We start from the raw sequence: 17746 nt of genomic DNA on the forward strand, positions 1-17746 counted from the left end.
GATTGCGTGCATGCATTATTCATAATGGACCCACGCCCAAGACATCGGTCGAGGACACCTTCAATAGAAAAGAAGTAAAAGGAATGACTTAACTGAGGACTGTACCCGATGTTTAGTGACAGACAGCGAGTCCTTAACCTTTGAAGGCAAGGACGCTTTTAAAAATATTTTCTGTTTGAAAAAGAAAACCTTGAGATGATCCATCTGGCACTAAAATAATTTCACACACGGTAACAGTTATCAAAATCAAATTGTCTTCCACACAATGCAATAATAGGACGATATTGCAACTAAGTTATTTATGAGTCACTCAAAAATCTACGGAACACGTTATGAATATTTTCATTTTTCTTTCAGATTCCTTTGTTGGGTCAATGACTATTGACCGCACAGTAAGCCTGTTCTATTCAATTTCTTTTTATACGGAGGGCTCCCCGCTCTTCTATTAACACCCCACGGTGTACTAACATTGGTATCAACCATCACTTGCATCAGACACCTAAAGCTGTTCGTCCTTGAACCATCCCTCCCTCTGGGACCAATTATGGTAATTATGGAGGTTGGGTCGATTACGTCATCCCTCTGGTCAGAGGCTTACGCTGCAGAGCTAAAGACAAGCTACGTGTATGTGCTTTTGGAACTAGTGAGCCACGGATTCGTCTCAGTGGACATTCTTGAACAAGACGGCTAAACCGCTGCTACAATGTTCGGTAAAGGAATAGCCACCAAAACACTATAGAAACAAATCCTAAAGCTTTTCATATGGATGCTATGCCAGTTCGAAACTTTAAAGGTTTCCCTTCTAATGTACGTTAGACTGTAGTTGTTCTCCCCATGCAAGTTACGTAGACAGTAGCTGTTTTAAGTTTTTGCTTGTAACGAACGTTAGACAGTAGTTGTTTCAAAGTTTTCGCTTACAACGTATGTTAGACAGTAGCTGGTTTACAGTTTTCCGATGCAACTTACGTTAGGCAGTAGTTACTTTAAAGTTTCCCCATGTAACGTACGTTAGACAATAGTTACTTTAAAGTTTCCCCATGTAACGCACGTTAGATAGTAGCTGTTCAAAAGTTTCCTATGTAACTTACGTTAGACAGTAGCTGTTTTAAAGTTTTCCAATGTAAATTACCTTAGCCAGTAGTCACTTTGAAATTTCCCATATAACTTACGTTAGACAGTAGTCACTTTAAAGTTTCCCATGTAACTTACGTTAGACAGTTGTTACTTGAAAGTTCTACCATGTAACTTACGTTAGACTGTAGCTGTTTTAAAGTTTTCCCTTGTGACTTACGTTAGACAGTAGTTGCTTGAAAGTTTTCCTATGTAACGTAAGTTAAACAGTAGTTACTTTAAAGTTTTCCATGTAACATACGTTAGACAGTAGCTATTCTAAAGTTTTCCCATGTAACTTACGTTAGCCAGAAGTTACTTTAAAGTTTCCCAAGTAACTTACGTTAAACAGTAGTTACTTTAAAGTTTCCCCATGCAACGTACGTTAGACAGTAGTTACTTTAAAGTTTCCCATGTAACGTACGTTAGGCAGTAGCTGTTTTAAAGTTTTCCCATGTAACTTACGTTAGACAGTAGTTACTTTAAAGTTTTCCCATGTAACGTAAGTTAAATAATAGCTGTTTTAAAGTTTTCCCATGTAACGTACGTTACACTGTAGTTGTTTTAAAGATTTTCCATGTAACGTACGCTACACTGTAGTTGTTTTAAAGTTTTCCATGTAACTTACGTTAGACTGTAGTTGTTTTAACGTACTTACGTTAGAAAGTAGCTGTTTCAAAGTTTTCCCATGTAACTTACGTTAGCCAGTAGTTGCTTTAAAGTTTTCCCGTGTAACGTACGTTGAAGAGTAATCGTTTTGCATTTCTTTCCCTCTTCCCCCCGAGTTAGTCGCTTATTTGCCGCTAATCACGAGCTCCCTGTAGCGAGGCCGTCTCTCCCAGGAATTTTCAATTTTCTCCCTGATTCGATTTTTCGCTGCGAACTCTGCTGGTCTGAGTGAGATGGAATTGTTCCCCGGGGGCCGGGGGTCGTCCCAGGGTCCTTGTAGGTGTCACAGGGTGCAGTGAGGGTGATGGATATCGTTGGGGGCATAAAAAAGCTTTTAAACAGTGTTATGCAGGAAGTGATGATTAACACCCTGGGCAGTGAGGGCGCACGCTACTTTCGATCGACCGGCCAGACGCTACGTTTTACAAATGAGGTTTTATCAAGACCTCCTTGGTTTTATGTGTTCCTGAATAATGCTAGGGTCCCATTTCCAATCCGGGGCCCAGCCTGGCAGCTTGTGGGAACGAAAACTATTATATAAAAGACAGCTAAAGACACAAAACGTAACAAAAATTACTCCTAGCCATATATGATTGTGTATTTTCTTGAGATGCATTTTTTTTATTTTTCGTTCTCTCAAACAGCCCGGCCGGGCCCCGGATTGGAAATGGGACCGAAGCATAAGAGAGCATACAAGTAACATTTCACCGACGTTGTCCTTCATATGACCTAGAATATGACATGTTTGCTCAAAGGAGCGTTACGACAACTGCAAATTTATCGCCAGAAAAAAATCTCTGATCACTGGAGACTACTTCATTCTAATTTGCACAGACATATGGCTATTGCGGACATGTTATCTTCGATTTTACGTCTTTATCTTATTAGTGACAAGGAAATTGAATTACTAGTCACAACATGTATGATATACTGGTATCGACAAAAGACGAGGGAGAAGGAAAGACGCTTACATCTCAATTACTGCGCCGGGCGTCATGAAGATATGACGATGATTGGATTTGGTTAAGCGGCACCTTCAAAACACTTGAAAGAAACTATTGGCAACTCTCCTTCTGTACATCATCTTTCAGGGCGGTAACTAGATCTCAATTCTCGCGAGACTTAGGGCAGTCACGTGACATGTAACGAGAGTTTATCATGGTGGTTGCTGGTGCTGGTGTGGAGAGAGGCCATTGGATCATGGGATCAGTTTATGACCATTCTATACTTGTATATTGTCAGTACTCCACACATTGTACATGCATATGATATGTCACTTACAGTGAAACGTATATGTGAGGCGTGGAATAAAATTCAAGTTTTAAGATATCAAGATTAGTCTTCAGATGGAACTAGAAACATCAATTTTTTTATGACCTTGACATTTCCATCACTGATTATTCAAAGAAATTGTAGATTCTTCTACCCAAGAACAGCCCTAAACTTAGTTTCTACTGTAAAAAGAACTACATGTACGGAACACACGCTGTCTTCCCAACTCCTGTAGCCATCCATCCATCCCAAATCCCCCTTGCGATGAAAAGTCATTAGACAGTCCATTTCCGGGTGGAAACTTTGTTCTCCTATGACAACACATCACTTGTGTGACACACGCGGATTGGCCTGCAGCTGAGAAGCACTTCTATCCCTGTCCTAACACTCCCTCATGTTCGCCGTGGATTTTGGACGGGGAAATCCTACCGTATAACTCACCAAGTAGCCAGGGGCGAGTCATATCCGAAGCCTGGATGGTACGGTACTAGACACGTTCCGGGGGCAATATGTCGTGCTTTTATGGACCAGGAGACACGCATGAAGAAACGTGAAGAGATAGGATAGTCTGCACAGGAACTAATACACATAAAAGCGTCCTTCTGGGGGTAGTTATATTTGTATTCAGGAGGCTTTCAAAACTTTCCTATGTGCACAGACTACGGTTAGCATATCTACCTCTCCAGTTCAAAAACTTGAGATTTGTAGTCAGTTACTTTGTGTTTCCGGTATCTTTCTTTCCTTCGTTCTATTTCTTCCCCTCTTTCTCTACTCATTTCTTTTCCGGAGGTTTGGGCCCCCTAGCAGCTTGCTCTGGAACTGCATTGGCGGTTTTGTCAAAATCTTTCAAGGAGAATAACTGAACAAAGGAACGACGGATTTCCATGATATCTAATATGGAAAATCATGAAGTGCAAATTATGCAAATCTGGACTTAACTTGCATAACTGATGAGGAAAATCTATATATCCTCCTTCCTTTCTTTCTACGTTGCCGCTCATGTATTGCAGTATCATATTTAAAGGCATTCTCCAAGCAGATGTAGGGTGGGGGAATGTAGACAAACTAAAATACGACAGAACGCCATTATAAGCGTTCCTCGTTCGACTGAATAGAGGTTAATTTGCACAGACGTTTTTCCGGAACGATAAGAGTTGTAAAGAACGCCCATGCTTTTCACCTTAACACTGTCTGACACATTCTTATCTTAATTGGCCAGAATTGCGGTAATACATGCGCAAGGGCTAGCGTAACCGCTATGCGGTATTAACTATGCTTTTAGCTTCAGCGAGCAACATGCTGTAATCAGGTGCTTCATCTTGGGAACAACACGTAGGAATGCAGCCTTGATTTTGAAATGAGGAAGCTAAGATGTATTCAAGTCCATCGCAGGCCGGTTTTCCAGGCGATTTAGTCGCTTATGTGTGACTATCATGTGCTATATTTAAGTGAATATACAACAAGAAAAAAGTACACATAAAAATCACGTTGAAATTTGCATCAAGCGCTATGTTCATGTCAAGTGAATATATACAACAAGAAAAAAATACATATTAAAATCATTTTGAAATTTGCTCCAATCAAACATCATCTGAATATAGCTTGTTAAGTAATGGTTCGAATTTGGCAGATTGAATTTTTGTGGACGAGAATTCTGAATATACATAATGAAAGGAAATCAATAAGAAGCCACTGACGGTGATTTAGGAATTTTATGTTTAAACGTTAATCATAAATATGATATCTGTCGGTACACGGCGATTATTACTGCAGTAAGAGAATTACTATGTAATAACTAAAATCCTTTGCTAATTCCATACGTGCAAACCCTACGCTTCCAGGTGTTAAAAAACGGAAGTGATATAATGGTGGAAGATATGCCTTTATGTGTTACTGAAGTACATGTATGATCGCGAGGGGGCGTGTAGTCAGCAAGTAATCATTACACAGGACTCCCATTAAAACAGGTTGTGCGTAGATCTTTAAATGCTTAAGGACACCGACGGTCCCGTACAATCCCAGAGAGTGCACTACAGCCCTTAAAGACAACCAAAACAATATAAGGGCACAAAAAATGGAAATAAAAAAGATGCTGAGATCTTTATGGTAGTGACATTCACTAACACTGATAAGCACATTTGCGTAATAACTTTACACTTTGAGCATTTTAAAACCACCCCAAAACGAGCCGTATAATGATCCCTTAGTTTAGTGAGCCGACGAAAATCCGGCGACGATTTTCAGTGAGTTCTCACATCACACCGACGTCATATTTTGCATCATGGACGTTGCTATACATTATGATAGTGTTGTTTGAACTAATCATGTATAGAAATGACTAAATAAATTGACTTTCAAAATCTGATTTTCGGGCCCTAATATTGCTTTGGTTGCCTTTAAGAGTACAATCACGCCGTGCTTTGTATCTTGGGTTGAGTTTAGCATGGATGTATTGACGTGCCGTCTGTCCCAGCATACAAAATTACTGAAAATACTAATGTATCACCACACATGACTGAACATATCGACTCCAAATCGTCATAATTGGATTGATTATAACATTTCTATAGGTCCTGAAAATCAAATCACTTTTTGCGCCCCTTGAATGACTTTTCGGTCTGATATTTAGTGTTTTTCCGATGTAAAGCTGTATATGGCGTCTCCCGTCGTAGCGTTGCCGGTTTTGTCCCCGTTTGAAAAGTTCTGTAAAGACCACAACAAAGTGGCTGCCTATATACATCACTGTCACACGGTAGAAGCCGTTACGGTCACTACAGAGACGCTTCCAAAAAAGCGAGCAACAGCTGCATGCAGTCTTGACAAATCCCCAGCTTCTGTGCGACGCACCGTCTTTTGCGGGCGATGAAATTGAAACATCTGTCTTGTGTGATCTCTCCGTGCGTTAGCTGGCTAACCCCGGCGAACTGTCGCGTTCAGCGGCGTCGGAGAGAGAGGGCGACGGGGGCAGAACGTGTGACCGTGAGAAACGGCCGGGGTGAGAAGGTGTTACAGAGGGAACACGATTGAAAATAAAGCCGAAGCAGCCGAACATTTGCGCTAAACAGGTCACACTCTCACAGACGTCTCTACTAGAAACCAACTTCTTGAAGGATCCAGTACTAGTCTCTCTCTTTGTATTTTTTTAACAATCTCGCTCAGTGCAAGGCCGTAGGGGGCCTATTCGTTAAGCATTGAACTAATTGAAGTAATGTAGCTAAGGTAAGAGATAGCGGTGTATGTTTGTTTTAAAGGTTTGTAGGTTATATTCGGGGGGAAAGCAGTGGGCTGGGAGGGAATTCCATAGTCTTGCTGTTCGGGGAAAAAGATGTTGCTATTGAATGACTTTGAGGCTGGTAGTTGTACAGTATAGTGGTGTGAGTCAGAGGAGAACCTGGTGGTATGCAGAAAAATTCTCTGTGGTGGGACGAGTAGTGAAAGTTCATCGAAACAATGGCCTATTCCCGCCGTCTACCTACTCATTTTTTTCCACCGCTCTCTCCTTAGAGACTTTAAAGCCAAATTTACGAGAAGATGCTTGCAAAGAAAATTGGTTTTACGAAAATTCTGCTAATAAAAATCCAGCTTATACTCTCACTCTACGCTGCTAGTATAACTAATTTGGAAGTTTATGTTATCCCTATCTTTATTGGGTGTCTGGCGGTATATGGTTTTATGACATAATCTCATTTCATTTCACGTTTGTTATGGGCTGATATTTACTGGAAGCGTCTGTTTCTGCAGTGACCGCGAAGGGCGTACTGTTTGAAGAGTGCCGCTAGAAAGGAAGGTTCGTTCAGTACCAAGGGCAAAGCTGCACTGTTTTGTTTTCTTCGCATTGGGTGTCTGGCGGTATATAGTTTTATGATATAATCTCATTTCATTTCATGTTTGTTATGGGCTGATATTTACTGGAAGCGTCTGTTTCTGCAGTGACCGCGAAGGGCGTACTGTTTGAAGAGTGCCGATAGGAAGGAAGGTTCGTTCAGCACCAAGGGCAAAGCTGCTCTGTTTGGTTACCAGATAAAGTATAAGACGGAGAGGGTTTGAAGGAGGCGTAATCACGGCGTGCGCTGGACGTGACAATGGCATTGGTAAGGAGTACGTCCAACGCCATACGTCAATACAACGTAAACGTCGTAAAACATGGCCTAAAATGGCCTCAAGGCCTACACTGATCTAGACAGAGCGTCTGACATACTGAAATTTAGGGACGGAAGCATAAGAGACGAGGCACTGCGTTGAATGCTAACAGAGGGGGACATCTTTTGTCATCGAAGGAAAATAGACGAACACGTCGTAAAACATGGCCTAAAATGGCCTCAAGGGCTGCACTGAGCTAGTCAGAGCGTCTGACTAACTGAAATTTAGGTAAAGGTAGCATAAGAGACGAGGCAGTGCGTTGAATGCTAACAATAGGGGGACATCTTTTGCCATCTAAGGAAAATAGACGTTGTAAAACATGGCCTAAAATGCAACAAAAGGCCTGCACTGAGCTGAACCAAGCGTCTGACATACTGAAATTTAAGGAAGCATAAGAGACAAGGCAAGTGCGTTTAATGCTAACAACAGATGGGCATCTTTTGGCATCGAAGGAAAATAGAATTCTGACATCTCGGTTTCAGACGGGGAAAGCTCCGCGTCGCGACTAAATTGATTTAGGACCGACTTTGTCCGTCGTAATTAACAATCAGTTTCTCAAATCACATTTCTCCTAGGAGTAATCCTGCCGCTAGATTGCCCTAGAATGAACACAATTTGTCGCAACAATCCCTTTTGGCCTTATGTCAGATTTATATTAACGCGCTTTGGGTCCTTTTTTGTGTGTGTTTTTGATCAGATAGCGTCTGCTATTAGCTTATACAGATGCCAGTGGGGATGGTACGTAAAGAACTGACGTTATCAAAAGGGGAGGGGGGAAAGAGTGGCTTGACATAAGGTCGTACGATTCGGCTGTTATCCTTCGTGAACAATTATCTACACAGCCCTGTTTCAGCCATACCATCAATCTATACGTAATTTGACCAGATTGCCTTTTACAAAAGTAATTCCGAATCATTAGCTGGTGAATCAATCCATTTATGCACCATAACAAATCGCGTTGAGGAAAGTCTCCGAGTTTTGCCGGCTGGAATCTTAGTTTGGATAGATTTTACCCCCCGAAAGGCCTCTTGGGAAAGTTATGACGCTCATAACGACCCCTGTGGCGGGAAACATCACAGGGAAAGATTTGATGGTCCTGTCAGGAAAAAAAAATGCATCAATCTCATTTACGCAGATGCTAACGTTATGTACGAGCTGAAGATGGCGGCTGAAAAATATCGGTTCTGGGAGAAAAAAACACCGTTTCATAGGTCTCAGTTACGGGTGAGGCATGCGTACATCCAGATAAAACTGACAGAGTGTATATCATCCGGTTGTGTTGAAAGAATCTGGGCGTGGGAAGACCTTTTGGTATTAAAGCGTCCTTCCTTTTCGGAAGGGCAGCACGATATCCTGCCGTCTGCCTGTAGTATATTGCGCGGTCACGCGCCGTTAGGAAATGTGTATAGTGGCAATAAAACGTCCTAAGTATATATCCTCCCCCTAACATATAAAACTCCTTCATAACAATACCTACAGAACGTAAACGGCCCGCTGCAAAGCTATTCATCTCAAATGTAATTTTCTGGCGCACAATTTCGTTCTGGGCTTATCCCTTCACAGCTTTCAGATAATTCCCCGCCGCAAGCGTGCCAAATGTTTGCTAAATCTCTTCCCCAGCGTCATTTGGAAGTCGGGGATTTGATAACCTGTAAGACAATTGGTGAATGTTTCTGGGAAAGTCACGAGGAAGGTCTTTGACCGGTAAATTCTGGTGAAAAAAAATACCAATTTTGCCTAGTTAGGTCACAGCTATTATGACCCACAAGAACCTCTAGCCTCATTAAAGCAAAGGTCTAAAATAAAAGGTCGCTACGCAGAACAACTTTCGACCTTCCCGCAAAACAGTGTGGATCTCCCTCGTGACTCGATAAATGTCACTGCGGTTATAGAAACTCGGGAGAGTGCAACGTTAATGTTATTTCAAGTAAAACCTTTTTTTTCGACACGAATTAACCAGTTTTTGACGTCGCCATCTTCTAATGCATGGTTATCGAAGCTTTTCAGACAGTGTTCTGAATACGTTAGTCTGTCAGGTTTGCATTGCTGGCGTTTTAACTGACGTTGTATCTAGCACATATCTCTAAATACAGCGTTTTTAAAAATCCCGAGTCTATATTACCCCGCGAGTTTATGTGAACTTAGCAACGTTACAACTTAACTCCGCATTAAATTTCCAATAGCGACAAAGCGCGGAGCGTTTGGCTGCCATCTTCTCAGCTAACCGAATTTTTATGTCTAAAATCAGCATGCGTATCGTGCAACATTTTCTTCCCCTTATGGTTGTTTTCCGAACTCTCCGCGAGATCGAATTCAAAGGATTTCATAGTACAGTTGATACGAATGATAGTGATACTTCTGTTTTCTACGAGGGGGAGACATTCCGTTCTAGTTACTCTATCTCCCTCCCTGGGCTCTAGTTTGATCTATAACTCTCGGTTACCGTGCACAAAGTACTCCCCTACTGGATAATGACGTTCTATGGCTCGCGCCTTCACTTAAAAGCTTCGACATTACAGAACTCATTATTCGCCGTCATGTTACATTATTTGCACCGCTCAGTGCTTCTGCGTATCTCACTATACCACAGACGTGCGCTAGCTGCAATTCAGAGTCTAGAGTTTCATCTGAAACGCAACCGGCCGAAAAAGTTTTCGTGGCCCATTTGCGGTGAGAATGTTGACATCGAAGTTTTCCTGCGGTACTCAAAATGCTCGGCGAGCGAGTTGAGACGCCTGGCTTGGCAATCTCCCAGCCATTTTCGTGCCATTAGACGCGGCAAACTTAGCGTTAAATACATACATATAGCTCGAGTATTCTCCCCTTTTACACTCGAGCGCATTCAGTACTTTCAGCCGAGCAGGCACTTGGTACTGACAAGTGGCGGGAATCGGTCTCTGTGAATGGCACGATAAGCAGGTATGTGAATGGAGGATACAAACATAATCAAGCCACTTCAAACGTATTAGCAACCTTACAGCCACCTCACGGCTGTAGAGCTCCGATAAACCAAAAATGCTTATTGGCGCGGCGTTTTGTGTGAGTACAAAGTACTACAGGAGTCTTACGTAAGCGTTTGCACGTATGTCTACTTAGTTCTTGCCCCTACGCTCCGCTGACGCCGCTCAGAGATTTATTTGTGCGCGGATACCCATCGCTGAGTGATGATCGCAGTGGCAGTTAACGTAAATTGGGTCGTCCTTCAAGGAAAGGTCGGTTCGACTTCCGTACGTTTAAACCACGGTACCTCATGCGTTAGGCTAACACCGCATTTCTTTAGCTTTGTTACAAAGAAAAGTTTTAGCATCACTGCATTAACTGACTGAAGTCTTATGGAGAATAACAAAGAGAGCAGTAAAAGAACACATTCAAACGTCCCCTATTCTCGTCTTCTGGAGAAAGAACGTGCATGTTAAAGGGAGCATTAAAAGAACACATTCATGTTCTATATATGAGCCTGAAAAGTCCCCTATTCTCGTCTTAATTCTGGAGAAAAACGTGCACGTTGAAGAGAGCAATGAAAGAACACATTCATGTTATATATCGAGCCTGAAAAGTCCCTTATTCACGTCTTCTTGAAAATAACGTGCACGTTGAAGGGAGCAGTAAAAGAACACATTCATGTTCTATATATGAGCCTGAAAAGTCCCTTATTCCCGTCTTCTGGAGAATAACGTGCTCGTTGAAGAGAGCAGTAAACATGTTCTATATATGAGCCTGAAAAGTCCCCTATTCTCGTCTTCTTGACAATAACGTGCACGTTGAAGAGAGCAGTAAAAGAACATATTCATGATCATATCATATATAAAGGCCTGAGACGTTCCCACAACCCCCCTCCCTCCGACATGGTTGCTTAAGAGACCACTTAACGCTAAGACATCGGAATCAGTGCTCGCCGCACAGAACTAAGCCGGAGAGTGAGAGGAATGACAAATTGAGACGTCCGAGACACACTCTGTCGGCCCACCAGGCAAGATGGACGACCCGTTATCACGTATGTAGTATCCACTCTATAGTCTTATTACACCTCTATTCCTTCAGGGAGAAGTAGCTCGGACTAGGCCTTCCGCAAATATCGATTCCATTTAATATTCCTTCACAGACGCTGCCGAATCTACAGAGACAAAGGGGGATGTAGGAAACTCTATTTAAGAAGGACACTCTTAAATCATCATCATCATCATCGGTCCTCATCATTACGATCAAGCGAAGTTGAGTTGTCCAGAAGTTGACAAAGAGCACAGAAACTACCAAATACTGTAAATGCATTTAAGCTTGCGTGGTTTTAATTTCGCGGTAGGCTGAAAACGGAGTGTAAGCGGTGGATTAAGTTCGCGTTTGAGACAAAAGTAGACAAGGGTAGGAGGGCCAAAAAAATTCGCGGTGGTTTTAAGTTCGCGGTGACGAGCTTACCGCGAAAACCGCGAACATAAAACCACAGCGAACATTTCTGTATTTACAGTTTTTAGCTTGAAGTAGCCATTACACAAGAACAGTGGGTTACAATTTGACAGTAGACTTATTGGTATAATAAATCCGACAGTATCGTTCCTTAAGCCAGATATGGATGTCTTCTATCGTCAAGTCCTCCGGGATAAGGATGGTAAATGTTTTATTCTTTCATTGTTGCTCCGTGAGGCCGGCCTTTGTTAAAGCCCTCACTTCAGTCAAAAGAAATCCACAAGTCCGTATGATAAGACATGTCCTTGGCAAACGTGCGTGTACTAGGCCTGCCCCCTGGAGCATACAAGCTCGCTTCATTCCTCTTCCTGTTCGTTTTACATTTTAGTTAGTTAAAATCCTCCCACACCATAATTGATGTATAGGGTGGTGCCCATCCCCATTTCATAGCCCTGGGCCACACTGTGGTGCAATCACTGTAGCAAGGGGCTAGTCCACTGGCAGTGAAGTGTGTTTAACTTCCATACTGTTTCAGAAGTATGTACCATTTTTATAAAGTATTTGGTATGACTCAATGCGCCTCTTGTCCAGAGGTGTCCTACATGGGGCTTGAACCCCAGTCCTTCTGGTCCAAGTAATTTGAACCAGATGTGGTGAGAGACAGAAGCGCAGACCACTACACCACAGGGACACCCCCGTTTTACATTTTACCGACGTCAATTCCCCTTTCAACTCTAACATGACACAGAGAGTTGCCTTTTGTTCTAACCGACCTACTTTTAAATATTGCAAAAACTTAGAAGCTCGGCCAAATAACTTCTTATCCTCGCTACGTCTGCTTGAAAATTGCAAATGGATTACAAGTGTCTGAAGGATCATTTTGAATATTACAAAGCGAATACTTTTCTGGCAGAAACGCAGAAGCACTTAGCTTAAAATAATGCATTGATAAACCGTTGTTACTACAATGTAGAGTGCATTAGGGAATTGAGGAGAATGACAAAGGACCTAAAGGAATCAAATACTGACTACATTCCGAAATGCAACCGAGCAATATGTCACGAATTATATTGATCGCAGTATATTTTCCATCCCATATACCAATTCTGCCGTACATCACAAGTCACTGGCTAATACCTCAGTGACAATGCATTGTCTTCTGGCGGCAATATTCCGAATCGGAATGCCATTTTGAAAGCTAGTTCTTCGACTCGACATTATGATAATAACTTTATTGCACAACAATTGTACAAGGTACAGAGTATGGCATTCACTGGTACATAGATAACATTCTACTAGGCTAATCCGTCTATCTTATACAATATGATGTACTAGTCTATCTTATACAATATGGTGTAGTAGTATGGGATGACAATGGGATTATATATGTATATTTCATGACCGGTGGTGGCACAAAGCTACGGGAAATTGTTCTTGTCATGAACAAAACTTTAGCTGCGTTTCATACGAAATTTCAGTCCCTATATAGCCTCCACCAGGCCCTCCTACAGGTGTATGGATCGTATAATTCGGTAGAAAAAGGACTGATTAGCCAGTAGAGTCAGTCCACAGTGAAGATCACATTTCACTAAAGGAGCCCGCAAATGAAACCCTGGCAAATATTCTCCCTATAACCGGCGTAGTTAGTCAGGTAGAGACAATTCCTGTACACCTGTGCTGATTTTATTAGTGAGTGAGCGTCATGCATTCTACACGCTGAGGGAGAAATAAGCTAGGAGATTATAAGATTGGGGATATGGCCCTACGTCCACCTGTTTCACGGCGGCTCCTTTTATAGAGGCCTGTCCGCCCACCACCAAAGCCGGGCTGTCAAGAGCCACCGCCGTCGTTTACTGGTAAGGCACCGAAAATGCGCGATCACAAAAGAACTTAAGTGGCGTTATCCTCCATAAGAACTCCTCTTCACAACCCCCTGTCCTACCGCTACAAAGAACGCAGCACTCTAGCTAAAATAAACAGTTCCAAACCGCGCGGTAAATACCATACTAGTAGATGGTTGTTTTCAATCGGCGCTTATAGCGGTAGCGCATAGGTCGGTGTGTATACACCATAGTAATTCTTGACGCTATACTTTCCCGGAGTTAGCAATTGATTTCAACGCCCTGCGATTCATCTTTAGACGTTTAGAACATTCAGGGACTGACCAAAAATCAGGAGAAGTTGGATGGAACTATTTGTGCAATTAGCCTTATCGGATCTACAATTAAATTTTTGTCAAACTAAAAAACAAAACAGAAACACAACATGAGTGTACATTCTTTTGGAGGGGGTCCCTAGTTAATTGTTTTTCATGTAGACTCCTTCTATCATTTTTGTTCAGCTCTGCAGACAAAAAGAAGGTCATTTTTTAAAGCAGACACATCAACCTATCTGTTCATCTCTATACATGCCCTTCTCTGGTTTATATACTCCGCCATTTCCCCACGTTGACCCATTCACGCAAAACCCCACGTGGCAAGTTGGCCGCCCTTATCTACAACATTTCTTCTTAAAAGCACTTGTAGACATGTTTGTTGAGATAACCACATTTTCCATGAAAACACAGACCATACAAGCGATATCTCGCCCGAGGCTCGATCAATTGGAAACTTGCGTGCGTACAGCAGGAGAAAACGCCACGGCGCATTTACTCTACGAATGACCCATGTATTATAGGCACTTAAATCTAGCGGAGTTAAAAACGGCACGCGCTACCGCATGTAATGTTTTCGTTGGAAACACCGTTTGGTGGCCATCAAATATCGCAGGATCAAAGACCTTGAAAAAAATCTGTTTGTTTTTATTGATCGTATATAACAGACGTTACCCAGTCCGGGTGCGTACTCTCTAAATAATGAAAGAGATATTGCTTAACTGTTCTTCCAGTAGGAGTCATTGCATGGCGAGAGTCCGTGCCATTAGAGCTTCTATTCGTATTACGTTTCCAGTCGATACATGTGTTCATTCATGTAAAGCGTGACTCTAGAAGAGTCTCTGACTACCCTGTCTACGTGATATACGTACAGCCAGCCGGCCACATATGTAACCAACCCCCGTACGGGACCTGGTGTTGTTTTCGGGCTGACAGACAGGAGGGGTGGCCCGATCCAAACCACTGCCGGTTACGGGAGACGCCACCGAATCTCGGGTCAAGCCAAAATCAACATAGATTACGAAAATTAATACATGGCAGGTGAAACAACATAAACAGCTCCGATGTCCTGCCTTGTTGCCTGGCTATGACACACCCAGTGCAACACTCACACACGCCTCCGGGATCCGCTATACCACCATCTGTTACAAGTTGTAACGCTAGTGTATTGATAATAAAATAAACCGTCTATATAGAACAGGATCTATACACACATACCTTTGCACGTTTCCCACGTCGACGCTACCACCAGGACTAGAAAAATCGTCAGTAGCCGCACTCTTCTAGTAGCCGTCCACTGTCTCCCCACCATTCTTACCCTTAGAAGGAAAATACGAAGGAGCGTTAGACGGTCTTACATCCAGTGATATCCCTCTCTCTCACGACAGTCCATGCCCACGGAAGCTTCAACCTGTCGCACCTATAGCGGCACTCGAGGCGACGGTTTTCATACCTTGGTAAGCCGCTCGCCTGGCAGCAAGCATCATCCCCCGGCGGCGGTATATAAACGTGCTACACGCGAGGGTAGGATCAACCCAAACACCCTACTTTCCTGGCAATTTCGTCTCCCCGAAGCTAGGCATCAAACAGCAGTTATCCCGGGGATCAAGCGACGTGGTTAATTAGGACGATTCCATGGAAAATCAGGCGACGTAAAGCTCCGAAATACACTGACGTGCTAGAGGCATACACACTGAGCTTACTACTACGCCAGGCACTGAGAAGAAGCGCGCACGTTTTACCTTACTGGTGCCAGTATAGTACGCTATATCGCGGCGGCGCGCGGGTAGTTTACGGGCATGCGGTATTCTGCCGCGCCGACTATTTCTGTCACTAACCGTGTAGTGGTCCCCGACAGCGTTGTGTCCTCATAATATTACTCGCGCCCGTCAGCGACGGACACCAACTGTTTCCACAGCTCGGAAAGGTCACATATGCTACATACCTGTTTTTCATATTTAATGAGGCCAACACGTCAGCTTGCCTCGTATACGTCGGTCCCTACTGTCACGGGGGCCACCAGACGGAAAATGATCCATAAAGAGTGGCATAACGCCGCTCTTACCGTAACGAACTCTCCCTCCCTCCGCGAGGGGGCTCAGACCACGACTAGCCGGAGATGTCGTCTGCAGGACCCGTTGAGTCAAAGAGCGTGCGGGTACTTGGCGATCCACGTTCTCATTGAGATGAAAGCGATGTAGCCGTTCATCTATTATTTAGAAGCGAGAGAAAGATTGGGCTATGACTATTTAATTCTCCTTCATTGTTCTCCGCTGAAGTTGTTCTGATCGGGGCTTCACCTATGGCGTGCGAGTGTCACCAAGGACAAAAGCGCAGGTACATATCACCATGGTAACGGCTTATTTGCATAATCACGCCATCAAACGGCGGGATCAAAGAGAGGATTGACAAAATCTATCTATTATCTGGCATCTCCTAATTTTTCAAGCGTGCTGAGTCTATGGGAATGTGTATAGATTTTCCGATCACTGGGAGGGTAATAAAGACGAGAAAGTATCAGAGTGAATCGGATGGCACGGCCAATATCATCGGGCGGTGACAAGCAAAAAAAAAGGACACAGAGCAAAGATATTAATAATAACTCCTCCCTATGTTTGTATAATCGTGTGATAAATCAGAATCCATCGACGATAGCTGTCACCGTAGTTTGGAGCTTCCATAATAAATCGCCCCATCCCCCACAAGAAAACACTTGCCAATACCAAATAATGGCGATTGCACCAGATATATTGATGAACGGCACTTATACCTACGTCAGTTTTATCGGTTTTATAGATTCAAATTTATCCAATGATAAAGCACAACGATAATAGATCCCGTGGTAAACCTTTAGAACGATTGTGAACTGCTCCGTAACTAATGACAATTTGATGGTATAAGCTCGCGGAAAATAACGTAAGCACTTAGATTTTGACAAGGACCAATATCTACATTGATTGGCATTCAAATGGACTTTAAAGACATATATATCAGTCGGGGGGTACGCATACAATGTAGCCCATTTTATATAACATTTCTATAAATCAGTGTTAGAGAATTCAAGTATCGTGTATTTTTTTGTATAAAAAAACAACGCAGTAGACTAGAGAGATTACAAGATAAAAGAACACGGATATATAACAGAGTCGTGTTGCAAAAAAGGCACAGAGTCAACATTTACTATTCCGTATGTCCTGCTGTATGGATCGATACGTCATTTGGTATCCATTGAACCATCCAATGTTCCGGATACAGACTCTAACACGATTACTGAGGCTCAAACATGTTTGACCGAACATGACACCACTTTGACAATGAATATAAGAACATTTCGAACATCACGTGTTTTAAAGATATCCGTTTCCGTTTCCTGTACAGGTGCATTCCCCGCGGGACAGCTGGGCAGGTGTATAATGACGTGACCTTTCTGGATCATTTGCTGTAAACGTGCGCAGACATAACTCGTGATATTATAGAGGCTTCCGAAACAGGTGCTTTTAACGCATGCACGACCGGAGGCAGTGTGCGCACCTGTGGGAATCACTCAATCTTTTCTCACATAGCCTCAAATGTCTCTTTCTCGTGTTATCTTCGCCAAGAATATTATGTTTTGGGTAGCGTTTGTGTGTATGTATGTTTGTACGTAATTGAACAACATTACTCAAAAAGGCTTGGATGGATTGTCTTGATATTTGGTATGTGGGTAGGTTTTGATGAGACCTGGAAATGATTAGATTTTGGGTCCCCTAGCGGCTCGTTACGGTACTGCAGCGGAGCTTCCTGTTTTGATATCTCGTGTTCTGGAGATGCTATGATCCTCATTTTTTAGTGGTAGATGGCGCTTTGGACAGAGAGTAAGTGGTATAGGTTTTGCCCCCCTGGCATTTTTTAGGAACTGCAGTAGCAGGTTTTGCTTCAGACTTTGAAAGGGAATAACTCAAGAGGGGCTTGATGGATGGTCATGATTTTTGGTATGTAGATAGCTTGTTAGAAATCAATCGT

The 17746-nt window shown here is 42.8% G+C and overlaps 1 protein-coding gene across 5 annotated transcripts in view; it reads right to left on the reverse strand.

The window, feature by feature from the left end:
* Positions 1-16040, reverse strand: part of LOC136432440 (delta-like protein C) — a 61459-nt gene extending 45419 nt beyond the window's left edge. Inside the window, exons 1-2 of one of the 5 annotated variants that reach the window (XM_066423733.1) lie at positions 15810-16040; positions 14963-15063 (exon numbers count right to left, since the gene is read on the reverse strand). In XM_066423733.1, coding sequence (XP_066279830.1) covers positions 14963-15056 — 94 coding nt within the window. In that variant the 5' untranslated portion in view covers positions 15057-15063; positions 15810-16040. The other 4 variants (XM_066423730.1, XM_066423731.1, XM_066423735.1 and 1 more) reach the window with 4 other exon arrangements.
* Between the last annotated feature and the right edge of the window lie 1706 nt (positions 16041-17746).

This window comes from Branchiostoma lanceolatum, chromosome 4 (genome assembly GCF_035083965.1).
Source record: "Branchiostoma lanceolatum isolate klBraLanc5 chromosome 4, klBraLanc5.hap2, whole genome shotgun sequence".
In the NCBI taxonomy this organism is placed as follows: domain Eukaryota; kingdom Metazoa; phylum Chordata; class Leptocardii; order Amphioxiformes; family Branchiostomatidae; genus Branchiostoma; species Branchiostoma lanceolatum.